General features: G+C 34.3%; 4 protein-coding genes across 6 annotated transcripts; 2 read left to right on the top strand and 2 right to left on the bottom strand.

The window, feature by feature from the left end:
- Positions 1 to 4,723: 4,723 nt before the first annotated feature.
- On the bottom strand, positions 4,724 to 6,619 carry nitr3a (novel immune-type receptor 3a; the record flags this gene model as incomplete). Its single annotated transcript, XM_079867557.1, has 6 exons — positions 4,724 to 4,849; positions 5,293 to 5,327; positions 5,441 to 5,551; positions 5,706 to 6,059; positions 6,138 to 6,494; positions 6,574 to 6,619. The coding sequence occupies 6 exons, from the start codon at positions 6,617 to 6,619 to the stop codon at positions 4,724 to 4,726; spliced, it is 1,029 nt and encodes a 342-aa protein (XP_079723683.1).
- Positions 6,620 to 10,392: 3,773 nt separating this feature from the next.
- Positions 10,393 to 12,658, bottom strand: LOC307156450 (uncharacterized protein). Its single transcript, XM_079867802.1, has 5 exons — positions 12,308 to 12,658; positions 11,876 to 12,229; positions 11,626 to 11,736; positions 11,498 to 11,532; positions 10,393 to 11,226 (listed from the first exon to the last, which is right to left on the bottom strand). Exons 1-5 carry the CDS (start codon positions 12,510 to 12,512, stop codon positions 11,164 to 11,166), a joined length of 768 nt encoding a protein of 255 aa, XP_079723928.1. The 5' UTR covers positions 12,513 to 12,658; the 3' UTR covers positions 10,393 to 11,163.
- A 3,335-nt stretch (positions 12,659 to 15,993) lies between these two features.
- LOC307156441 (uncharacterized protein) lies at positions 15,994 to 18,734 on the top strand. 2 transcript variants are annotated; one of them, XM_079867785.1, is made up of 7 exons: positions 15,994 to 16,082; positions 16,329 to 16,409; positions 16,549 to 16,896; positions 16,989 to 17,339; positions 17,439 to 17,546; positions 17,628 to 17,662; positions 17,819 to 18,734. In XM_079867785.1, the coding sequence occupies exons 2-7, from the start codon at positions 16,370 to 16,372 to the stop codon at positions 17,936 to 17,938; spliced, it is 1,002 nt and encodes a 333-aa protein (XP_079723911.1). In that variant the 5' UTR covers positions 15,994 to 16,082; positions 16,329 to 16,369; the 3' UTR covers positions 17,939 to 18,734. The 2 variants fall into 2 exon arrangements, with proteins under 2 accessions (XP_079723911.1, XP_079723912.1); XM_079867786.1 differs by having other exon boundaries at positions 17,632 to 17,662; positions 17,819 to 18,082.
- Positions 18,735 to 21,150: 2,416 nt separating this feature from the next.
- LOC307156440 (uncharacterized protein) lies at positions 21,151 to 23,384 on the top strand. 2 transcript variants are annotated; one of them, XM_079867783.1, is made up of 7 exons: positions 21,151 to 21,230; positions 21,780 to 21,865; positions 21,968 to 22,318; positions 22,411 to 22,767; positions 22,871 to 22,975; positions 23,083 to 23,117; positions 23,231 to 23,384. In XM_079867783.1, the coding sequence occupies exons 2-7, from the start codon at positions 21,823 to 21,825 to the stop codon at positions 23,321 to 23,323; spliced, it is 984 nt and encodes a 327-aa protein (XP_079723909.1). In that variant the 5' UTR covers positions 21,151 to 21,230; positions 21,780 to 21,822; the 3' UTR covers positions 23,324 to 23,384. The 2 variants fall into 2 exon arrangements, with proteins under 2 accessions (XP_079723909.1, XP_079723910.1); XM_079867784.1 differs by having other exon boundaries at positions 21,207 to 21,230; positions 21,783 to 21,865; positions 23,231 to 23,338.
- Positions 23,385 to 25,855: the final 2,471 nt, after the last annotated feature.

The following is a 25,855-nucleotide window of genomic DNA, read 5'->3' as shown; positions in this document are numbered from 1 at the left end:
CATCTGTTATGCTTATTCAGGACAGTAAAATAAAAAATTATGATCTCTCTTATTTTGATAATATTATTAAGATCTTGCATATCCTCAAAGGGTATGGAAACTTATGAGCAGAACTATATAGTGTGATCACTCTCAATAACTGAATGGTGAGTTAAATTTTGTTTAAAAAAATAAAAATAAAATAATAAAATAAAATAAAATAAAATAAAATAAAATAAAATAAAATAATAAAAATAAAAAGGAATGGGTGTATAATTATCAGGTCATCTTGTGAGTTTAAATATATTCCTGTATACTGTACTCTATTACTAATGAATTACAGACTCAGGCAGACTTTCATATAATTTTTTAATCCTTTAATGCTCAAAAGACTATTTCATTTTCATTATACATTTAAACATATTTGTAAAAATTCACAAGAATTTTCTTAAAGCAATATGTCAGCAACAGAAATCTGTTAATTAAAAAGAATACTCATCAAAATCATTGCTATAAAAACTGCTAATGCTAATAATAATAATAATAATAATAATCTGTGAATAATAAGTGTGATCTGTGAATAAACAGTCTCTTCTTGCCAGGTTTTCAATGGAGTTCATTTGAGCTCATTGGTCTTTCAGTCTACAAAATACAGCTCTGGAGCCGTTCTCTGATCTCTTCACACATTGTTCAATCCTGTTATTATGAGTGTAAATGATTCCTGGTTGAGAATATCCTGATGAATGTCTGATCCAGTAGACGCAGTATTGTCTTGCACATATCTCACCAAAACAGTATAGATTCCAAAACCTATTAAATACTGTGATGAACAGGAATATTGATTCATCCAAGTGAGTCGATTCTTTTGAATCGATTCACCCAAAAAGATCCGTTCAGATTCGTACTATAGTTAGTATTGCTTTACAGACAGGATGAAGCTACAAGGAATCAAAGTGCATGACATGACTTCTTTGTCACTAAGCTAGGGAAAACACCACCACAATAATAATAAAATACTAATAAATAATTTGATCCTTCTGTTTTATCAAATAGCTACCAAGAAAGAAAGCAGTTGTCTTTCATTCTAGTAATTCATACTGGCAAGAAATCACAAAAAGTGATTTGGCTCATCCAATAAGGAGAGACTTCCGTGAATGCTAAATATGAGTCAGCTCTTCTAAGTTCAATGGTTCATTAAAATATTAATCAAAACACTGATTCGTTCACAATCGAAACACGACAACAAACTCCCAAACATATTTTCTGTCATTATACACAATATCGATTGGCTGTTCGCCATGCAAATAGAAAACCTGAGTAGGCCTACTCCATAAAGCCATATCATTCTTATGTTCATCACTTTTATAAGCACTACTCTGACCCAATGACCCATCGGTTTAACAGAATTAAGCAGGGAGAACAGAGGCATATTCACCTACCTTTCTGCCCATATCCGGGTTTTATCATTGACTTCTATATTCGAATAATCCACTGTGTCATCGCGTTCATACTGTATAGCCTACCAATGCTATATGCATGAATATATGGGCTTTTTAAAAGATTCAATTGAATGTTTGGACTCTGCGGGTTAATGTTTGAAGCACTTGTCAAGAAATACGTTTAACAATCGCAACAAGCGATAATGAATGTGCCTGTGTTCTGCACAAGAATCACGTTTTTGAATTCTTCGCAGTTTAGCGTTCTTGTGTATCAGCTAGTGCAGGAATTGTTGGGAAATCAACCGAAGGCCGTTCCCACTCATGAATAATGTAGAGAATCTAATGACGCAACCGTTTCTCCCCAAATGATGGACAGAAAATGTTAGGGTGCACCAGCAACCAGAGACATGAGGGGGAATAGTATTTTTATTGGTTATTCCTGTTGATATTTACAGGTAAAATATGTTTACAGTGAACAGAAATCAAAATTATATATATTTTTTAATATATATATATAAAAAAAAAAATTATATATATATATATATATATATATATAAATAAGGGTGGCCCTTAAATGTACCAAAAAAAAAAAATTCCCGTTTTTCTGCAGCCTGACCCGCTAGATTTGTTCCATTTATGCTAAAAACACCCCAGAAAAAAATGGGGCAAAAATATTAATATTTAGAGGTAGCTCAAGCACAAAGTTCGCTGTTTTTGTAGACAATTACAAGTCAGCAAAATTCTTCATTCTAAAACGTTTAGCATTGAGCATTGTATTCAATACTATACACCGTTTGCAGAATGCATCAAATCACATAGCCTATTTCTTGATCACAGTTCAATGTGAGTACTTTATTCATTATTTAACCAAATATATCTTACACAACATACATTTGACTATTGTAAGATAACTGATGATACGCATCTTTTCACAGTTAGTCCAGGCAAAGTAACTAATTTTGGAGCCAAAAATAGAACTAATTGTAACATAATTTTTTGCAGCTTAGATCATTTCTATGAGGTGTCCAGAACAACATACTAAAAGTCCTAAGAAATCTAGTTGAGGAAATATGTTAAATTCTCATCAATCTGAGATGTGTGCCAATAAGGCCAGGCAACAATACACCCCAATGGGGCTATTTTTTTCCTTTACTCCTATCAAAATGAAACTTTACACAATGAAAGTACCCATGAAGAGTCAAATTTGTTGTATTACAAGTTTCTTTGAAAACGAATTTGAATATGCAAATGAGCTATACACTAATCGAATATAGGCTACCCAAAATACATCCGCATAGGCTTAATTTTTTCCTTTACTGCTACCACAATAAAACTTTACACAGTGAAAGTATACATGAAAAGTAAAGTTTTTGTTTTACAAGTTTCTTTGAAAAATCTATTTTAAATATGCAAATGAGCTCAACACTAGGCCTAATTGACTTATGGCCAAGAAACCATAAAGTCACAAGTAGAAAAAACAGGGGCCAAATAACTAACACATTCATGTCCATTCAGTAAGTTAACCTATGAATAAACACAATACATTTGAAGTCACTTGCCACACTTACCTGGGTCACTTGCCACAAAAAGACTTATATGGACCTTAAGAATTGATTGCACAATCTTGCCTCCAGTTGCTTTCTAAATTCTTTTTTTTTTTTTTTTTTTTTTGCGAACAAGCCTTACCTAATGACATTCCCCCACAGATAACATCAGAAGAAAGTCAGAATAGCCATCTTAGTCATTAGTAACGTGGTGAGATAAAATTTTGGGCTGGTAGATTTACAAATGATTGGTATTGTTGGTAAGATTACGAGATTACAGGCAGAAGTCATTCTTACCAACTAAACGATTCACTCTCACACAGAAGACAGATGAAAAACCAGATAGACACACTTTCCAGACATTACAGCTCTTTAAAATAATTTTGCCAGACACCAAAACTGCTTCTCTTTTTGTAGTTAGCAAGTATTTCAGACCAGGCGGGCCACACATCAGACTTAGCTAGCAACAGCAATATCTAGGTTAGTTAAAGAAAAAAAAAAAGAAAAAAAGAAAAAAAAAGAAAAAAAAGAAAAAAGAAACCTCCCCATGTTGTTGTTACCGACCCTGAAGACTATACCAGTGGGGGTTATACCCCTGGCAGGTACTACCAAGCCAGGCAGTTTTCAGGTTAGAGGCCAGTCTAAAAGCAGCATTGCCCTCACCCATTGGCAGTAGGATGATTGGATGAAGATCGGGCCGATGTATTTGTCATACATATGAATGGTGTTTCTGCCTATATGCAAATTAGGACATATTCAATAAGTGTGGCACTCATGTGCATATTCAAATTCATTTCAAAAGAAACTTGTAATACAAAAAAAGTTACTTTTCATGTATACTTTTACTATGTAAAGTTTTATTGTGGTAGGAGTAAAGGAAAAAATCAAGCCTATTTGGGTGCATATTCGATTAGTGTATAGCTCATTTGCATATTAAAATAAATTTTCAAAGAAACTTGTAATACAAAAAAATATACTTTTCGTGGGTACTTTCATTGTGTAAAGTTTAATTTTGATAGGAGTAAAGGAAAAAATAGCCCCATTGGGGTGTATTGTTGCCTGGCCTTATTGGCACACATCTCGGATTGATGAGAATTTAACATATTTCCTCAACTAGGATTTCTTAGGACTTTTAGTATGTTGTTCTGGACACCTCATAGAAATGATCTAAGCTGCAAAAAATTATTTTACAATTAGTCTGTTTTAAAACGCTACTTTGCCTGGACTAAGTTTGCACAGTTCAAAGTCAATAGTTCAGAGTTTCTTAACACCACACATTTCTGTGAAAGTGGCTTCGTTAGCCCGTCGTTAGCACAATTTATGCTTCTGCAAGAAATGCATAGAATATATTTTGTGCAAAATAGGTGTAAATTCAGAATTGCCATTAAATAAGCAAGAATGTAATTTAAATAGTTTAGATAAAATTAGGCAAGTGGTAATTATCACAAATTGAGCATAATAACTGATTATACAAAATTTCAACGTCATCGTGCCACCTCTAAATATTGTTCAAATGAGCTCATATTTTGCCTGAATTATTTTTTCATGTATTGGAACACCTTGAGGGGGGTCAGACAATTATAAATCAAAACTTGAAAAATAAGGACCACCTTAATATATATATATATATATATATATATATATATATATATATATATATATATATATAGTCAGATTATGTCCAAACTGGTAAAACTATAGCAATAAAAACTATGTGACAACAGCAATAACTTCTTAGCCAAGCATTTGTAATTATCTTAACTAGTGGTTTGTGATATGCGAATAAACAGTTTCATTTTGGCTGGTTTTCACTGCAGATCTTTTTGAGGTGGAAGGCTTTTTGGAAAAACTCAGAGCTGCATAATTTAAGGCATCTGTTTCCTCAACCTGCACAGGAAAAATACAAACATGATCAGCCTACATCACAGAAAACAGTAAAGACTAAGATTGTTACAAAAAAAAAAAAATCTATTTCAAATATAGTGTGATCATGTGCCTCTGAAGACTGGGGTAATGGCTGCTGAAAATTCAGCCAACACTGGAATAAATTACATTAAAAATTATTATTATAATAAAAAAAAGGTATTTTAAATTGTAACAATATTTAAAAATGTTACAGTACTACTGTTTTTTTTTTTTTTTTTTTTTTTTTTTTTAAATCAAATACATGCAAAACTTAAAAACAAAACTTTGGAAAAAACAGCTTTAGTCTAGTTGCTAGAGCTTGATCCACAAAATATATATATATAATTCGGAAGTCATGCAATGTGTTATAAAACATTTATTCTTTTCCTTCCCTATAAATTACAGGGCAAATACAAATAGATTACCTGATTCCTTTGATTTCTGGGTTGTTTCAAAGCTTCTTTGGATAATATTGAAATATACATTGTTAATTACACTGATCAGAATTTAAAAAATAGCAATTTAGAGATTATTATTTATTATTTAATTTTGCAATTATTTTTATATATTTACCTTTTTTGAGCTTCTTTTGAATCAGTCTCACCAGAATTATGTTCACAATCATGGATATTACGCTTATTGTCAACAGGGTTAAAACTACTGGATTCCAAAAGGTCGAAGATGCTGAAATGATCACATAGATTTAAGAGTTCATGTAAGAACATAAAAACAAAGACATATGAATAATTATTAATAATAATTGGCTGACTGAAGGTGGTACTATACAGTATGTTGCATTATGTAACTACTAATGTAACGAAATCAAATATTGCTGTACCTTCAATAGTCAACTTAGTTCCATTTCCCAAGTGTATTTTCCCACACGTGTCCACAGCACAGTAATAAATCCCAGCATCAGATGATCTGAGTTCAGTCTGAGGGAGACTGTAGACACAGCTCTGGGTAGAAGAGCCGTTCTCTGATCTCTTCATACACTGATCACTCCTGTTATTATGAGTGTAAATGATTCCTGGTTGAGAATATCCTGATGAATGTCTGAACCAGTAGACGCTGTATTCTCCTGCACAGATCTCACCGATGACCGAACACTGCAGAGTCACTGAATCTCCTGGATGAAGTCTGTCAGACACAGGCTCCTGGAGAACAGTGGTGCTTCTTATTCGGTCCCTTTCTGAAAGAAATGCAACATTCTGTAAATACATTAAAACAATACTCATTTATGTGCAGTCAAATATTGTCATTAACTCACCTTTAGGTAGCAGAATCGTCCCTTCTCCAAATTTAATAATGTTCAAGAAAGTCACAGCACAATAGTAGTTTGCAAAATCATATTCCTCCACGTGAATGATGCTCAAATTAAAAGAGCCTCTTCCAATTCTGATTAAGTATCGATTTGTCTTGTCAAAGTCATTTTGATATGTTACGCTTCCTGATTCATGTTCTGAATATGCCATAAGAAGTGGTTTCTTGCCAAAAGAATGTTTATACCATGAAATATAATTAATAAAGTCATCTGAGTGAGAGCAGGGTAAAATCACACTGCTTCCCAGTTCAGCAAATAGCAAAGGGATTTGGTCAATAAAATCCTCTCTTTCACTTGTCCCATCTATAAAACAAACAAGCAATATGGTAACAAACAAAAATGTGAAACAAAATGCTCAATTAAAATACAATTTTAAACATACTTGCAAATGTGAGGAGAAAGAGGGTAAATGAAACCCAGAACTTCATTTTGTAGCGCCTGCACTTGTTCTAAAAGAGAAATAAACACAGATCTAGAAAAGTTCGAACACGAAACTGTTTAAATGATCAGATCACTAACTATTGTAACATGCTGACCCCACTAACATCTGAATATAAGTGCTGTAAGTATGACCTTTTAGTAATTTTGTTAGTATAGTAAGAATAAGGAAAAAATGTTTTGCAATTATTAATTTGATAAAGTTTTGTGAAGATATAAAGGGATTACTTACAAACTTATAAGATGTTAATCTGATATAACAGTCTTCTAATAATGATTGAAGCTCACGGAAGTAAAATAGATCCACTATATTCAACACAATTACATTAGATGAATTTAACTAGATTAATTTAAGAGAACTAAAGTGCCCTATATATGTAGGTGAAAGTGTCAATTTGGTAGTATGTCTCATTTCAGACTGCTTCCTCTTTTATGCACAGCAGTGTTAAAAGATCAAAGACTGACACTCTGATGTTTGACTGGTTGTTTTAAAGGAAGGGGAAGAACCACATTTCATTTACAAATGTGTGTCACATGCTGGCTTCCACAGAAAAAGATGACATCAGATAAACACCAACACAAAACATTAACAGAAGACCGTGACCAGGCGATTACTGAGGGTTAAATACACCATGGCAATGAGAGACAGGTGAGACTAATCAATTAAACAATGAATAACTATGACAACCAAGGAAACAGGAACTAAACCACAGGAACTGAAAACAGGCAATACAAGACAAAATAAGTGTTCATGAACAAAGACACGGGGGAATCATGACAATGTGGATAATCATAGGCAGAGCTGGGACTATAAACAATCTGAGTAACAACAAAAATAATATCCTTTACAATATAAGGATTCTGACACATATAAACATTGAATGAAAGTGAATATAGAATGAATGTATGAACAAGTGTACACTTAATGAATGTATATATTAAAGTTAATTAAAAGTGCACTATGTAACTTTTGGCCCTCTAGCGGTTAAAAAACAAAACTGCAAACATTTTGCGGAAGAACATTGTTTTGGTTGTGTTTCGGCTGTGAGGATGAATATAGTTATTCTACTGCTCATAAAATCTCAAGCTGGGGTGCGTTTCCTCTACAACTACGTAATTCGCTGGTTCACTACCATAGTACGATGCATTGTTGAAGAAATCAACTAACTAGTCACGACTGTTTCCCAAAACCACACTGTCGCAAATTGGTAGTTCAACCACGTTGGTTAATGATGTCACACAGGTGGTGGAGTAATAACTTATTATAATGAATCTGTTTGAGATTGAATGCCAAACGTTTTGCTATAAATTGCGAACATGGCATCTGAGGACTATCTAATATTTTTCTCAGTTATTTGCTTATTTCCAGATTAAGTCATAGGCTCGATCTTACGTTGTAGAGCACGAAAATAATTTCCAGCACAGCACTACAACAACTAACAAAAAATAATGAAATGACCGTTAACAATACATTGTAAAAAATATAAAAAAACTTAAAAAAAATAATGCTTTACAATGAACTCTGTTAGAGAGCTACATATGACAAGTTATCAGTTAATTTATCAATAAAAGACCTTACTAACCTGTTGAGTAATAAAAACTCCATCTCCGCGTGGCTTTTACAACATTTCAAATTCCTTAGTTCTTGCTGTCTCCAAAAAGCAAAGCCAATGTTGATTCTTGTTTTATTACGAGCTCTGTCGTTTTCTCTTTTTGCCAGCGGACTCTCCTCTTTTCTCCATTTTTTAAAGAGGGTGATTCCCCGAAGGTTTGAGATTTAGCGTGCTCTGCTAGAGAGCTGCACGTTTCTGGATAAATTGAGAATCATGATTTTTTTATTTCAAACAAAGATCACGATTCTGAACAGATAACTTAACAAAACATGTAATTTACTACTAGATTTTATTACAAAATGTAAATTTCTGCAGTATATTTAAATAATCTGCATCAATTATTTAAAAACATTTCAATTAATGGTTCAATGACTCACTCACATACTTCACTTGTTTTATTACTGGATGAATAAGCATTTTTGAACATATCTCTTAGATGAATGATTCAATGACAAATACATTTTTTACTAGTCACTTGTCGCCACCTGGTGGCATAACAATAATCTATTCAATCATATTTTGAAGCACCAAGTTACTTTCAAAAGGAGATTTGCTCTATTTGATCGCTTCTGTAGACATCTCAGTGTTTAGATCCAAACTATAAACGTTTATCCCGATACTTCTGTGATAATATGAATATTTGTAACACAGAAATAATGATACTGCATGGTTGAAAAGACTGTTTGTGAAGTAGTTTCATACATGATATCTGCTTTCTGTGTTTCAGCGGCAGCGCCAACATAGATTTTAATATTCCGGTGTGATTTTGTAAAAGGTTTAACAGACAAAAATCATTGTCATTTAGGAATGTGATGGATGTGTGAATCGAGATTGAGATCTTTTAACGATTAATCATGAGGCTCTAGTGTGCTTCATGTCAACCTTAGCATATTTTGCAGCGATTTTTGTGTGAGCATATCAGTGAACACCCCTGACCACTCGGTGAGTTTCACGTCTTTGTAAACGAAAGTTTAATGTGTTTTAGGAAGGAGTGTTCGAGTGCACCTATACACCCAGTCTACTGGTGGGGGGGAAAGCGAAAGAAACCTAAAATTCTCGGGACAGCAGTATTTGTCCAAAATTTAATCTTAACCGTTCTATTTCATCAGAAACGATCTGTAAACAGGGCTTTAAGTGTAAAATACCGAACTTGTCCTTTAATGACGTCACTAGAACAGTTTTTTGACTAACCTCCGCCCACAGGAATACACAAAAAAGGGGGCGTGGTCTTGTTGCGCTCCCACGGAGAAGAGGAAGAGTTGCGTTTGTAGAGTGTGTTTGTCGCCATGTCATCGAGACGCTGTTATTTTCATCCCGGAGTCCAATCACCTTTGTTTGGCCTTCCCTGAGCGCATGCATCTCCACGTTATGGTAAGAGGCGACATGCGCTAAGCTGCTGTCGAATCACAACACAGGAACCGCTGGCACAATCAGAACTCGTTACGTATTTCTGAAGGAGGGACTTCATAGAACAAGGAAGTCATCAGTCCGTTCTTAGGACAGTGAAAACGGCGGTATACAGATAAGTAAATTGTGTGAAAAATACTGTGTTTTTTTACACGTGAAACATGAACACATGTTATATTGCACACTGTAAACACAATCAAAGCTTCAAAAACACACGAAAAACGGGACCTTTAAGAGAGGATGAAATTGCAATCAAGTTATGTTTTATCTCGTGTAAGAATACCAAAATAATTGGTTTACAATTTGAAAACTTACATATGTGGATATAAAATCTACATTGGAAAATAATTTGATTTATTATAAAGCAGGCATTTGAATCCGCTTCAAAAAATCAAAAAATAACAGTTTTGGGATTCATTTCAATTTTCAATTCAATTTTTGCAAGATATTGCTTTAGATAAACCAACTAACATCTTTCCAAATTTGTCATTGTGACAGAACGATCTGATCTTTTTTTTTTTTTTTTTTATGCAATTTTTGACAGGGTAATATTATGAAATAAATTAAAAGATTTTACTTTGTTTGTGAGGAAAAACATTTCTCTATGTACGGATATGACGAGAGACGCTGGGCGAGTGACGTATGTACGCAATTTCTTGCGAAAAGCATCCCGCTCAGTCTAAAATACTTATAACAGGCTTACCAATCAGGCTAAGATAAAAAATATGTTTGGAACAAGGATTGATGGTTTATTGACTCATTATTTATTTATTTATTTTTATTTTGAACCAAAAAAGTTACACACGTAGGTTAATTTTAGTTAATTTTATGTTTTACTGTAGCCTACTCATCACTGCCACAACTGACCATTTTGAAAAGTGCATGATGAGTTAGGGATAATCTGAGCATTAAATGATTTGAATGCACTTTGTGGAGGCAACTAGCTCTTTGTCACCCTTTTCTGCATTAAAATCGTTTAACAGCACAGCCGTGGATTATCCCTTATAGTGCACTTTGATCTTTGAAACTTTGCAGACCTTTTATATTCACAAACAGCTATAAACCACATTACATAAAAGGTAATATCCAAAGAAAAAGCAAAATAGCAACACTTAAAATTAATTCATAAACAATAAATACAAATGTCATCAAATACTCAAAGAATCTAGAAGTGAAAGATGACCATAGACAGCACTGGCTACAGAACTGGGTTTCTTTTCTCCAGTTAAAGAATCCTAATGATTCTTTTGTTTGCTTTAAATGCTCAGACCAAAACAAAGAGATATTTTACTCCAAGGAATAAACCATTACATTTAACAGATTTAACTTATTTTCATTATAAAGCATATAATTGCAGAAATCAACATATTACAGAACTTAACCAGTGACATAACATTTATACAAATATGAATTGGTAAGCGAATTACAAACATTATAAACATTAGAAAAATTGTATTCACAAACATAATCATCAACATTCACAATATGCATATGATTTCATCCATCCTTGTAAACTAGCGCATTATGAGTTGGGTGTAAATGACACGTGTCTCCTCTTGGCTTAATGTATCCACGGACTACAGAGGAAAAATTTAAATAAAACATAAAACATAAATTTGTATTCTGCGACATAACTTTGTATAATCTACTACACATGTTTCTACCACACATTTTCTGTTAATTCACAATGTTAATTATGGCAAAATGTTTCCCAACCTAAACTCAAGCTTATATGGGTGCTCTGTTTAATTGCTAACCTTATTTACAACAGAGGCAGCTTTATCCTAATTGCATTTTAATTATAAAAAGTATTTTCATTTTGTGAAAAAAGTGGGAAAAAATGATTACCTTCTTCCATTGATTTCTGGGGTGATTCAAGGATTCTTAGAAAATATGAAAAAAATATATATATATTGAAAACTTTGAATGCTGAAGCAAAAGAGCTGGAGTTGATAGACTACGAGGCACACTCATACCTTTAATGCAGATCTTTTGAATCACTATAAGCAGAATTATAATCACAATCATGGCCATGATTGTCAGTGTTGCCAGGACTAAAGTTATTGGATTCCAGACAAACTGTAAATCTGAAATAGTTAAATATGTGAGATTACATGTGCTTCAATAAAAAAAATATAAAAAAAACACATAAACATTCAATTTGATATGACTAAAGACAATGCTGTACTAAATTTCAAGTCTATAGTAAATCAAATACTGCTGTACCTTCAATAATCAACTTAGTTCCATTCCCCAAGTGTATTTTCCCACATGTGTCCACAGCACAGTAATAAATCCCAGCATCAGATGATCTGAGTTCAGTCTGAGGGAGACTGTAGACACAGCTCTGGGTAGAAGAGCCGTTCTCTGATCTCTTCACACACTGATCACTCCTGTTATTATGAGTGTAAATGATTCCTGGTTGAGAATATCCTGATGAATGTCTGAACCAGTAGACGCTGTATTCTCCTGCACAGATCTCACCGATGACCGAACACTGCAGAGTCACTGAATCTCCTGGATGAAGTCTGTCAGACACAGGCTCCTGGAGAACAGTGGTGCTTCTTATTCGGTCCCTTTCTGAAAGAAATGCAACATTCTGTAAATACATTAAAACAATACTCATTTATGTGCAGTCAAATATTGTCATTAACTCACCTTTAGGTAGCAGAATCGTCCCTTCTCCAAATTTAATAATGTTCAAGAAAGTCACAGCACAATAGTAGTTTGCAAAGTCATATTCCTCCACGTGAATGATGCTCAAATTAAAAGAGCCTCTTCCAATTCTGATTAAGTATCGATTTGTCTTGTCAAAGTCATTTTGATATGTTACGCTTCCTGATTCATGTTCTGAATATGCCATAAGAAGTGGTTTCTTGCCAAAAGAATGTTTATACCATGAAATATAATTAATAAAGTCATCTGAGTGAGAGCAGGGTAAAATCACACTGCTTCCCAGTTCAGCAAATAGCAAAGGGATTTGGTCAATAAAATCCTCTCTTTCACTTGTCCCATCTATAAAACAAACAAGCAATGTGGTAACAAACAAAAATGTGAAACAAAATGCTCAATTAAAATACAATTTAAACATACTTGTAAATGTGAGGAGAAAGAGGGTAAATGAAACCCAGAACTTCATTTTGTAGCGCCTGCACTTGTTCTAAAAGAGAAATAAACACGTCAACAGAAGTCTGGAACATGTAAATGTATAAATGTGCAAATATGTTTAAATAGAAAAAAAAAATAGATCACTAACAATTGAAACACTGACCCTACTAACATTAGTACTTTAATAAGATAAAATAGCTCAGAAATGTTGGTAATAAAAATACAATACAGTATTATGTCAAAGTAATAAAAAATAATATGCTATGATTAACTTGATAAAGAAAGATTAAAGAGTTTACTTACAACCTTAAAAGAAATAAGTCAGAATTAATCCGCTAACAGTGATTGCAGTTCACAGAAAAAGTAGAGTCAGTAAATTTAGCTCAGATTATATCATATATAATTCAAATATTGTACTTAAGAGAACTGAAGGGTCCTGGTTATGTGGTGGACAGTGTCCATTTGATGGCACGTCTTCAGACTGCTTCCTCTTTTATGCACAGCAAAGAACAAAGACTGACACTCTGATGTTTCACTGCAGGCTGTTTTAAGAGACGGGGCAGAACCAATTTCCTTTAATAGAGTCTCTTTACATACACTTGTACCTGTATGGCGATGACATTGATAAATGACACAAGAAACACAGTCCTAAATAATGTTACATAAGCTGCCAATTAAACCCATTTAGAGTGTTCTACTATTTCTAAATGCCCAATAATCTCAAAATAGGCAAGTATCGGCTAATTAAAAGGCCAAGCTGACAAACTGGTTTATCGCTATATGTGCAAGCTTTAGTTCTGATATGCTGATCTGCATGTACAAAGATACACTCAAACTCCTCTAATTCTATTATGTTAGTCCAGCATTTCTCTAAAATGCTATGGGACTCTTTGCTCAAGGGCACTCAGTTTTGCAGTTAGATTGTTTTGAACCAGCTCCCAGAACAGCTTGCTTTCAGGTGTATGTACATGAAGAACAAACTTCTCAATTATTGATGTAGTACGTTTTTAAACATATCTCTAAATTAAGTTCCCTTTTGTCTGACTATAACTTGGCCAGTTACATTATGTATATCTGAAGGCTGTTTCCATGTAAGAGCTCTACATGTTCTCAAGGCTTGGCTCAAGCTCTAAGGTGTAAAGTGAACTTAAGGACTCTAGGCTGAACAGTTATGAGGAATGGTTGCTAGGGTGGGCAATACCCTCCTGTATAGCTGAGCCTGAAAAGCATTGTTGCAATATTTGTTTACCCTAATTATTAGACACACCAGTGGCGTCAGTCATGCATTTGGAAAATGAATAAACTGTGATGTGTGCAAATCATGCTTGCAAAAGTATGTACAGGTACAAACAGATGCACGGTTAACTGCTAATTGTATATAGCCTGTATATATTGGGTGGAAGTGATTTCATCAAGTACAAGTTCCTGGATCAGCATCTTTGTTGATCCTCGAACATTCCAATCAACCAATCAGATATTAGGGACAAGTTTAGGCTTACAACCAGGGTTAGTTTCTACATCAGTGCTATTCACCTATCATTGGTTACTTATGGGTAGGAGTAGGACCAAATTTTCAGTCAGGAATGTTGTTCCAGGATCATTAAAATATGTTGAACCAGGAACATGTCTTACTTGGCAAAGTCACATTGACCGTATATTGTGTGTGTATAAACTTACACTTACCACAAGTGGATTGGGTAAACATGTACTGTTAATAATGTATATTTTTTTTACCTGCAGTATAAAAGAAAAAAATCCAAATCCAAATTTTGATCAAACTTTTCTACAAATCTTAATACAGTTTTACTATGTCAGTGCTAAAGTTAAATGTCGTCCTCTGATGTTCCCCTCAGCGGCTCTGCAGTCTGTACTGAACAGCTTCTTCCTGTCAGTCACTCTACAGGAAATGATGTCGTACACTGTGGCCTCTTAACTAGAGCTCTGTTTGAGATCACATCTTCTCCTTATATGGACGAATGATGTGATTTGTGGTAGTACTCGCCTAAAGCCTGAAGTGTTTTATATCTTTATTATACTTTTAACCATTTTGATGTCATGTCTGGGGTGCATTTGCTTGTAGATGTTTGTGGTAAACATGTGCCTGAAACAACCTCTTGATTTCAGATCAAAAGTTAAATAGTTAGCAAAGATCTCTGATGTGGTGCAGTGGCTGTATCGTTAAACCCTTATGTATTGTATATTATTTATGGGGTTCCAATGCTCTGTGTAAATCTTATTAAAGAATAGCAATTTTGAAATCGACCTTTATGGAATTGACTTAATCTCTCTGTTGTATCACATGCATTTTTCAGAATATGACTATCAATTTTCTTTATAATAATTTTCTCTTTGTTTAAATATGCCAACTTCCCTAATATTTTAAATAGTATGCAAAAATCGAACTGAGCATGTTCATCAGCCTGTCAGCGGTATGTGAACTTCATACATTGTGTGTTTAAAAACACTTTCCAACCACAGGACTGGCCACTCTGCCTTTGCTCCCCTCCCACACATTGACACTGCCCAACCATTACACCCAAGACCCATTTTCATTCAAGAGAGACCATATTCACTGCTCTTTCCATCACATAAGTGTTGCTCATTTTCTTTTCACGCTTCAAACAAGTGCTAAACTGAAAGTTTCAACTCAAAGGCTTAAAGTGACCTTTAGGTTCTATGACAAAGTTTATTCAGCATTACTGTAATTGCTTTTAAGGGATGATGAATGTAAAGTACGACTGTCCCGCATATCAGTATTTACCACAGAAAGCACCCAAATGAAGGTAATTCAAAAATATTAAATGAATGTGGCAGACGAGGAAAGGATTGTATAGACATTAGAAAAAAGAGGCTTTAAAAATCTATCAATAGATGTTCAACTAGATGTTTTGTTTACCATTTCAATATTTATTTAGCATTCCAATTATAGAAAACTGTTTGAATTTGGTTTGTGTTTTTATCTTCAGTGCAAATTCTATTAAATATGGCTATCAGCTTGACTAATTTATTTATTTATATACTTGTGTATGTATTTTTGAATGTGCGTGTGTGTGTGTGTGTGTGTGTGTGTGTGTGTGTGTGTGTGTGTGTGTGTGTGTGTGTGTGTGTGTGTGTGTGTGTGTGTGTGTGTGTGTGTGTGTGTGTGTGTGTGTGTGTGTGTGTGTGGAATCATGAAAAGATGCTAATCTTTAGCATATGGAGGTGTATATAAAGGCAAACCTCTCTGTTTTTTCTTTCTTTCAGTCTCACTATCAACGAGGGACATAAAACTTGTCTGATGATTTACATGGCACAAATCTGTGATAATTAATGAAATCTGAATGATGTAAGTTTGTTTTGTTAGTTTATTTGATTGTTAATGTATTCATTTTTTTATGCTCGCTTTTGTGAACCAGCTTTGTAGACTAACTTTTTAGCTTGAATTTTTGTATGTCAAGCTAGTAACAATAATGAAGCTGCTGAAGTTTAGTAACAATTTCCTGAAATGTATTGTCTTGGGTTTAATAGCATTTCTGTTATTATTATTATAAACATACATTTGAAAACATTCTCTCTCTCTCTGTTTCTCAAGCTAGATTTTCATTTCAACCCATCTGCAGACAATTCTTCAAAATGCTTAATTTGTTCATCCTAATGCTTAATATTCCTCAGTGTAAGTAACTGTATTGTTGTTAAACGTAGATGAAATTCATACTTGTTTTTAATGTGCTTCATGAATATTCTTAAAAGAAAATCCACAGCAAACAATACTAAATATCTTTTCACCCTTTCCTTCTCATACTGATAATCAGACAGCTCAAATAACACAGACGTCGTGGCTCAGAATCGTCTGAAGATTGTTCAAGCTGGAGACAGTGTTACCTTCACCTGTATTTTACCAAACAATTTAAGATCCAGCGTGGTTTGGGTCAGACAAAGAGTCGGAGAGAAACCCCTTCTGATCGCTTCATCATATCAAGCTTTACCTTTCAAATTTGAAAATGAATTTGACAAACATAAACGCTTTTTTGTAGCAAAAGACGAGAGCAGTTTTAATCTGAGCATCAAAAACACAGAAGAATCAGACACTGGAACATACTATTGTGTTATATATGCATTTATGTTCACATTTGGGGAAGGAACTGATCTCATTGTTAAAGGTAAGATGAACAATCACAAACTGTTACATACTGCACATTGTGTTTAATTAAATAAATAAAAACTGCACTTCATTTATTAATTTTCTTTTCAGATGGACATCTGAGCATTGACTCAGAGCATCAGAGACCTGAGACAGATCCAGATCATCCAGAAGAGTCTGCAGCGGCCCTGCAGTGTGCCGTCGTCACTCAGAGCTGTGCAGGAGAACACAACGTCTACTGGTTCAGACATGAATCTGGAGAATCTCCTCCAGGAATCATTTACACTCAGGAACGCAGGAACGCTCAGTGTGAGAGGAGATCTGATGGGAACTCTACCACACACAAATGTGTCTACAACCTGCCCAAGAACATCAGTCACTCTGATGCTGGGATTTATTACTGCGCTGTGGCCACATGTGGAGAGATACTGTTTGGAGAAAGAAGAAAAGTTGATTTGCCAGGTGCCCAATGTTTTTACAAAAAAATAATATCATGCGATGGCTTGTTGATATGTTTTAATTTAATGTTTAATTTTTTTTTTATTATTATTATTACTACAGACAAATGCTTTCAGACACATTGGACAACAGCCGCTTTGATTATAATCATTGTATCTGTGATCATGATTATTATATTGGCTTCACGGTTGTACAAGTACCAGCAAAAAGGTATGCATTATTTTGTGTTTTAATACAGGTTTAAATGTCAGTGCAGTTGTAATGCGTACAATTTTTCATTGTTCCTTCAAGATAGGATGCACTACACTCAGCACGGTCAGTTGATGGTAAGCAATCGAAATTAGTTTTTTCTTGAGATTGGTATTATGGAATACAAATATCTTGACAATGAGTTTAATCACTGCTACAGATTTATAGATTACACTGTATGTTTTTAGGCAATATATTTGACTGAATGATTAATACTTAATGTTCTATGCCAGGCTGACGACTCAGATGCTTTGAATTATACAGCTGTGAGCTTTCAACAAAATCCCTCTACCTCTAGAAGACCCAGGGAAAGTGACTCACAAGATAATTCAATATATACACATTTAAGATAACAATGAGTAAGTTTTACTTACACAGTATTCAGAGGTTTCTATTTAGAAGCTATAAAAGTTGTCATTTTCCAATGTTATACCAAGACCAAAACCTAAAATGATGATTGTTTAATTAAACTATCAAATAAGTTATCCATAATCATTGTCCTGTCCATTTATGAATTTATCGTTTGAATGTGCATCAAATAATGTACTTTATAAATTACTAAAGAAATGAGTGAGTGAGACTGGTTGAATTTCTGTTGAATTATTTCAGTCACACTTTACATTAACTGTCTTTACTATGTACTAACATCAATAAATCAGCACAATGCACTTATATTGAATTCATATTGTATGGAAAAACACTTTTGCGGCTATTGAGGTGGATACGGGACAGGTGTGGTGGTATGGGTTTAAGGGTGAGTTAAGGTTTAGGAAAGGGTCAATAGTGTAATTATACATGTAATTACAGAAATTACTCACAGATGTAATTCCATGCAGGTATTTTATATAAATACAATGTAAAAACATGTATGTACACAATACGTGCATTGTATCAAATTATTCATTTTCAAGTTAGTAGTAGTTAAAGACTCTATAAAGTGGGACCTTTATTTCTCCACTGAATTAGAGCACATCACAGCTACAACATGTGCTGAAATTGTGGTAAATCCCTGTCCGTGGTTCTGAAATAAAATGATTTAGTCATATTGCTTTTGTAAATAAGGTAGCATGATATCATTAGATACTGAATCTATCCAGAAATGTATGACATGATTTTTCACAAAGATAAATAAACTTTTAATATGTCTTGTATAGCACGTACATTTTCCTTGTGCAATATAATTATGAATGCAGTAACAGATTGTACTGATAGTTCAACCTTGACCTTTGACACGTCCATGTAGATCATGAGTAAAAATAAGTTATTTTTTATTTTGCACACTGTAGATATATGAAGTACAGTAATTGTGTGTTTTATAATTGTCTTTTACCATAAACAATTACATGTTATAATTACTATATATTGTAACAGTCTTTTTACCTGCAAACAAACAACGATGAGGACAGAGGTTATTGCCTATGTCTAGGTAATGGTTAATGCAGTTAACAGTAAATATTGTTAAGACAATTTATGTCTTTGTTCTGAATAAGAATCTTTCATATTAGAACTATTAAAACTGTGATAATGTTGCTGTATTTTAGTCCTAGACTACAATATGTGTCCCATTTGCCTGAATTAATAAAATGCCCTTTTATAGGTAGTAGCAAATCTCAATGATGGTACTTGTTACAAGCCTTCAAGCACTTCTAAGCCTTTGAAAGGGAAATATGTAAATGCAATAATACAGGAAGACAGATATGGTATGATTGACAAGATGTGCACACAAGCTCCTTCTGGTGGAGAAATGTATTAAAAGCAACCCTGAAGACATTAAAATAGGCCATAAGGCTTGCTGTGCATTCAGCAGCAGAATGACCAGGCCGATGGATTCTCACTCTTAATGGTGTTTGTACCTTATATCCTAAAAGAAGAAATTCTCCCTTTCCCGTTCACACTGAGGAACCTCAGTATGGGCTGTAATGAAAGGATGAAATAAACATACGTTTAGACTTTCTGAGGTGAACTTCATTAAAAATAACAACAACAAATACAATACTAGTGCTTCACTCAAATAAATCACTTTAGGATGATATAAAATATCTGTTTGTGTTCACTAATGTTGCTTTGGATCACAGGAATAAATTATACTATTTCACAATACAATTAATTACAAATAATTTAACTGCTTACAAAAGGCGGATGAATTACTGCATAACATGAGCAGAGGTTAGGTCAATAAATGGATGAATGAATAAATTGATATGGTTTATTTATAAGGATGTTCATGTGACCTGTATATTTTTAGTGCTTTTCCAACCGCAGGACTGGCGGCCCTGCTCTTACCTTACCACCCACACTCCTTCACAGCCCACAAACACCTTTCTGAGCGGATCTCTTTTTTCCATTACATGCATTGTTTTTTTGTTTTGTTTTTTTTAGTCAAGTTATAGAGGAAGTTCAACAATTGCCAAAATGACAGGGTTTTTTAATAGCGTTGACATTTTATTGTATTTGTTTATTTCATTTTGCTTTAGTGCATATCAAAATGTGAGTGATAATTAATAATATTAACAATTAATAATTAACTGAAAGGCAGTATAATAATGCCAAATAATGAATAATGTTGCATTTATTTTATCCAAAAGTTAAATTTTATCTGATTTGGTTCCTAATTAAAAGGTTCAATATTTATCTTTTGGCACTCTAGCGGTTAAAAACAAAACTGCATGCATTTTGCAGAAGATCATTGTTTGGTTGTGCTCTGAGTGACTGTGTCGATGAATATGGTTATCCACTGTTCATAAAACATTCACTACTAGACTTAAGAGATATAACCAGTTTAGATGGAAATGTTCTCAAGCTGACTAGCTGAAGATGTTAGCTTTACCATTACACACCGTACAGTACTACAACAACATAAATGAAATGACCCTGCTTAACAATGAACTCTGTTAGAAAGCAACATATGGCAATTTATTTGAAGTAATCACCTGTTGAGTAATAAAAAACACCATCTCTGTGTCACTTTTACAACATTTCAAACCCCAAATTCTGAGCGTGATAAAGCAGGAACACACAAAACATTTCAGGGGTTGAAAGGTCAAGGTATTGCACTGGTTCTGGTCTTAGCCTAGTTCTGGTCATGCATTTCTGTTGTTGCACAATAGTGGTGCAGGATCCTTCAGCTGTGGTCAAAGTGTGACAGCAGGAAGTAAGAAAGCGCAAACTTCAAATGTTGTCACAGGAAAAAAAAGTTTCCACATGAAATCTTGCAGAAATTCAGTATTTGTCAATGCTACAGATTCAGCCTCTTCTGATGAAAAGCAACAAACAAACATCTCTTTCCAATATTATTGGGGTGACAATGGATGCTATGCCACACATTCAAATAAACATGTAATTTCTTTGATGTGTTATTATGTTCATTTGTGTCAATAAACATTCATAGTAGATGTTGAATTCATATTGCATGTGTACATTTGGAAAACTAGAGATGTGGCCACCATGATCATGAACACACCACTAACATTAAGATGAATCAGCCAATAGAATCATGTACTGTAAATGTGTTTTTTCTTTAGTACAGGGAGGTACAGTATATAAAGGTGAATCTCTGTCTGTCTTCTCTTTCGGACTGTGTTGAGGAGGAAGATAAACCTGTCATCGGCTCTCCATGAAAACCAACATTGATCTTTAATGAAGTCTGTAAGTTAAGATAAAAAAAAAACTCTTTTATTTCATTCTAATTGTATGCAGTTGTTACCTTTTTCTAATAACTTCTTTAATTTGTTTAATGTCAATTGTTTGTTCCTGTCTGTCAAAGACTTTGAACTGCGTTGATTAATTTGGAAAAGCGCTGTATAAATTTGATTTACAGATTGATTTTTGAGTGATTTATTTTCATTTTTTTAAATCAGATTTCCAAAGCAAGATTTTACCACATATCCATTAATATACATATGCATAAACAACATGTGGTCTTGCATTAAACATTTTGTTTAAAAAATATTTCTAATCCACACAATGTAAAACTGTCTTGTCAGGTAACCTAACAATATAATAACATCTAAATTAACTGGTTTTATTCAAGAAAAAAAAAACACTACTACTTTAATTAAAGCTAGTTTTAACAAACAATGAATAATGTGAAGTAAATGTTTTAGTTTTCCTCAGTTTATCAATTTGAGGTATAATGTTGCTGTTTGAGTTGTACAACTCCACTGTTTTCTTTATTATTCTTTTTCTTTTTCTTAGAAGATCCACTGCAGATCAGTCAGTTTGGAACTATCTCCTAAAAATGATTCATAATTTTTTCATCTTATTGCTTTGCCTTTCAAAATGTAAGTAATTACATATGTTTTGCTCTGCATAATAAAGCAAATCAAGCAAGCAATACTAACCACATTCTCACATGATATGACATTTTATATTTCATTCTTTAGGCAGCTCAGATAATGCAGACGTCGTGGCTCAGAATCGTCTGAAGATTGTTCAAGCTGGAGACAGTGTTAACTTCACCTGTATTTTTTCAGGAGAGTCAAGAACCAGTGTTGTTTGGGTCAAACAAAGAGTCGGAGAGAAACCCCTTCCAATCGTTTCATCATATCAAGCTTTACCTGCCGTCTTTGGAAATGGCTTTGACAAACATAAACGCTTTTTTGTAGCAATAGACAAGAGCAGTTTTAATCTGAGCATCACAAATACAGAAGAGTCAGACACTGGAACATACTTTTGTATTAAATATATATATAATAGTTTTTATTTTGGTGAAGGCACTGATCTCATTGTTAAATGTAAGCAGAATATTCACTTAAATGTTACTGTGCGACATACAGTACATTGTGTCTGGTCAAACAAGCATTATGTTATTGTTATTTATTTCCAGATGGACATCTGAGCATTGACTCAGAGCATCAGAGACCTGAGACAGATCCAGATCATCCAGAAGAGTCTGCAGCGGCCCTGCAGTGTGCCGTCGTCACTCAGAGCTGTGCAGGAGAACACAACGTCTACTGGTTCAGACATGAATCTGGAGAATCTCCTCCAGGAATCATTTACACTCAGGAACGCAGGAACGCTCAGTGTGAGAGGAGATCTGATGGGAACTCTACCACACACAAATGTGTCTACAACCTGCCCAAGAACATCAGTCACTCTGATGCTGGGATTTATTACTGCGCTGTGGCCACATGTGGAGAGATACTGATTGGAGAAGGAAGAAAAGTTGATTTGCCAGGGCCAGGTATCCACTGAATTTGCTACAGAAAATCTAAATCTCATGGTGTTGTTGTATCACTTAATATCTTTTATTTTTTATTTATGTTTTTTTATATATATTTCTGCAGATACACTATCGAGTTCAGTTGCCCTAGTTCTAGCAGCTTCAAACTGTTTATCAGTGATTGTGATCATAATTCTGGGCTCACAGTTGTACAAGCATCGACGAAAAGGTAGGAATTATTGCATAACTCTTCTCTAATATGTAAGTCTGAACAGTCAAATCAACATCCTTCAATAACCGTGCAGTTATATGTTCCAATTGTTATTGTATTTCAAGATGGGACTCAGAACATTCAGAATAGTCACTTAATGGTAAGCAGTTTAATATTTCATGTGCTTTTATGCCATATGTTGCAAATATAATTCAGTTTAAATGTCTTCACAGGCAATTTGTGTGACTGAATGCATCAAAATTGCTGTTCTAGGATGAAGACAGAGATGCTTTGAATTATGCTGCGTTGAGCTTTCAACAAAAGCCCTCCACTTCAAGAAGACCCAGGGGAAAACACATCAGATAATTCAATATGTGCACATGCAAGGAATCAATACAATTTACTAAAAAATAAATTCTCTATTGTTAAAAAAAAACCCTACTCTTAATGTGCTTTAATTGATTAAACCAATAGATATTTCAAGCTCTTAATTAGCCTACTCAAGCTTTAAACATTATTCTATGCCTAAGTTTTATCTAAAATGATCTGTCAAATTAAATGAACTGTTTGACAATAATTTAATTTAAAGAAACCTTCATGGAAGCCTGTTCTACCACAAAGACTCAAGAGAATAAATACCGTAACAATTATCCATTTATTAAATGATGTTTTATTAACAAAGTTCGGGAGGAGCACGTTCAGATAATTAACACAAGTGGAGAGCACTCAGCAATCAATGGTAAGAGGTGTATATACATTCACCAGTCTCACCTCAATCCATTGACAGTTTTGCAGCATACCCCCACCACCCCTTCTCCACGCCTCTAGTCCTAAACACTTACATATGGGGGGAGTACTCTGGGTTCGGGCCGAACTCCGAGCTCGGAGCCCTCCCCCCGGACAGCACGCCAAATACACATTCAACTTTACCCCCTCAAATTGTATGTAAGTGAACTCGTGAACAGCCCAACAAGCAATATATGATATAAAGTTCTTTGGCGTAGGCCCCGTCCGCATCAACATGTTTCACTAGATTTTTGACCAACACATGCTAACATACAGCATATTGATTGGTGGGACATCAATTTTAGATCGTAAAGAAGCGAAATTCACTGTCCGTGGCACTTAAATTATATGTGACAATTGTGTCTATTTTACTCATGCTAACTCTCGCTTTAGTACATTAATTAGACTACATTAGTAAGTAGTAGGTAATTGGAAATGTTAATCATATCTAGGAACTGGATAGCATTAGTATACATACCTAGCCTGGGAAAACCCAGACAACTTCCGGCAAATTTAGATTTGCTCTGCAAGTAGTCTGGCAAAGAGCTCATTCAAGCCCATTTCTAATCCGTCGAAATCGCGGCACCAATCAGAAACGTTGAGGCGGGCTTTACACGATGACGATCGCTCTGATTGGTTTTAGGTCTATCCAATTGCGCCCAGAGGCATTTGAGCGACGTCCGTTCAACTTTTAAATGCATTATTATATTCAAATTGCAAACACATGAGGACAGCCTCCATGAAAGATCCACTGGCAGATGAACGTGCTACTACATTTCTCTCCGAAACGGTAGGAAATTAAATTAGATTTAACAGAGGATTTTAACTGTGACAAGATGATTTACAGGGCAGTTTATGTGACAGGATGCACGCGACAGATCCGTCCGATAAAGATGACGAAGTAGTATGTCCCAAAGCTTGCCTACTTTTTTGCTACACATTCAAAAGTAAATACCTTTTCTTCACAAAAAGAGTACATACTTTTATGGCGTAGTGTAACTTAGGCGAATTGGGACGCAGCATATGGCTTTACACGATGACGATCGCTCTGATTGGTTTTAGGTCTATCCAATTGCGCCCAGAGGCATTTGAGCAACGTCCGTTGGTGACGCCCCTTTGGAAATGAGTTATTAATGAAGCTTTGCCAGACCATAACTCAGTATACTGAGAATGGTCTGGTTTTAACCAGGCTACTACATACCTGAAAATTTTTGACCTGTCCAATATTTTTGATAAATGGCTCAAGATGTCCCTCTAGCAGACACATGTGGAAAAAACCTCCCCCATGAGACCAGGAAAATAGGCTGTGAGGCCTTCAGTGCATTAGACTGCAGATATTCAGAAATCACACGTTGCTTATAATGTTAAAATTCTGGGCGTAATATTCTAGGTTTAGGGATCGTTTCTGTCTCTTTCTGGACAAAAGTGTGTCCTATCTGACCACAGCTAAAAACTTTTAAAGTTTAGTGAAACTCCCATTAATCAATTATTGTATTGCTTCCATTTTCCTTAATTTTTTTTTTTAAATAAGCTTAACTACATTCAGCTGCAGAAACAAACATGCTTTAATTAAATTAACTTAATTTTTAATAGTATATATACACATTTAAATTAATTTATAAAATATTCAATATTCTATATGTATTTGTGTATATGTACTGTAATAGTGTTAATTGTTTATAGTGTCAGGATAAGCTGTTACTATTTATATATGTTTTTGTCACCCTTATAAGCATCGATAGGCTTTTTTTCCCTCTACCAGTGTAAGGTGAAGTAATTAACTCTGTGAATGATGCATGCATGTTTTTGATTCAGATAAAGGTGTGAAAACACACTAGGTCAGTCCTGTGGTTGGAAAAATGCTCAAACCACACTCTGCATAATCATGCAAAGGTTTGCATACCAAGGAGGTGCACAACAACATCTATGCAACTAAACCTCTCTATTTATCAAGTTATTTAATACAGGCAACTCTTTGTAAGTAAATTAGCTGCAGTGTGCACTCTATATAAACATATTTGGAAAATTACTTTACATATCATTTTTTAAAATGAATCTAAAACAATTGAAAAAAAAAAAATATATATATATATATACACACACACGTGTGTG

This window comes from Squalius cephalus (assembly GCF_949319135.1).
Source record: "Squalius cephalus genome assembly, chromosome: 3".
In the NCBI taxonomy this organism is placed as follows: domain Eukaryota; kingdom Metazoa; phylum Chordata; class Actinopteri; order Cypriniformes; family Leuciscidae; genus Squalius; species Squalius cephalus.
The sequence above is the reverse complement of the archived record's forward strand: the minus strand, read 5'-3'. Positions and strand labels throughout refer to the sequence as shown.

Bases quoted from the DNA above. Each gene is read 5' to 3' on its own strand.
- LOC307156450 (XM_079867802.1), bottom strand. From the start codon at position 12,512: ATGGCATATTCAGAACATGAATCAGGAAGCGTAACATATCAAAATGAC. The intron at 11,737-11,875 runs GTACAGCAGTAT...TAACTATTTCAG, and splicing joins AACTAAGTTGATTATTGAAG to ATTTACAGTTTGTCTGGAAT. The intron at 11,533-11,625 runs GTATGAGTGTGC...ATATTTTCTAAG, and splicing joins TCAAAAGATCTGCATTAAAG to AATCCTTGAATCACCCCAGA.
- LOC307156441 (XM_079867785.1), top strand. From the start codon at position 16,370: ATGCTTAATTTGTTCATCCTAATGCTTAATATTCCTCAGT. The intron at 16,410-16,548 runs GTAAGTAACTGT...ACTGATAATCAG, and splicing joins AATGCTTAATATTCCTCAGT to ACAGCTCAAATAACACAGAC. The intron at 17,340-17,438 runs GTGCCCAATGTT...TTATTACTACAG, and splicing joins AAGAAAAGTTGATTTGCCAG to ACAAATGCTTTCAGACACAT.
- LOC307156440 (XM_079867783.1), top strand. From the start codon at position 21,823: ATGATTCATAATTTTTTCATCTTATTGCTTTGCCTTTCAAAAT. The intron at 21,866-21,967 runs GTAAGTAATTAC...TTCATTCTTTAG, and splicing joins ATTGCTTTGCCTTTCAAAAT to GCAGCTCAGATAATGCAGAC. The intron at 22,319-22,410 runs GTAAGCAGAATA...ATTTATTTCCAG, and splicing joins CACTGATCTCATTGTTAAAT to ATGGACATCTGAGCATTGAC.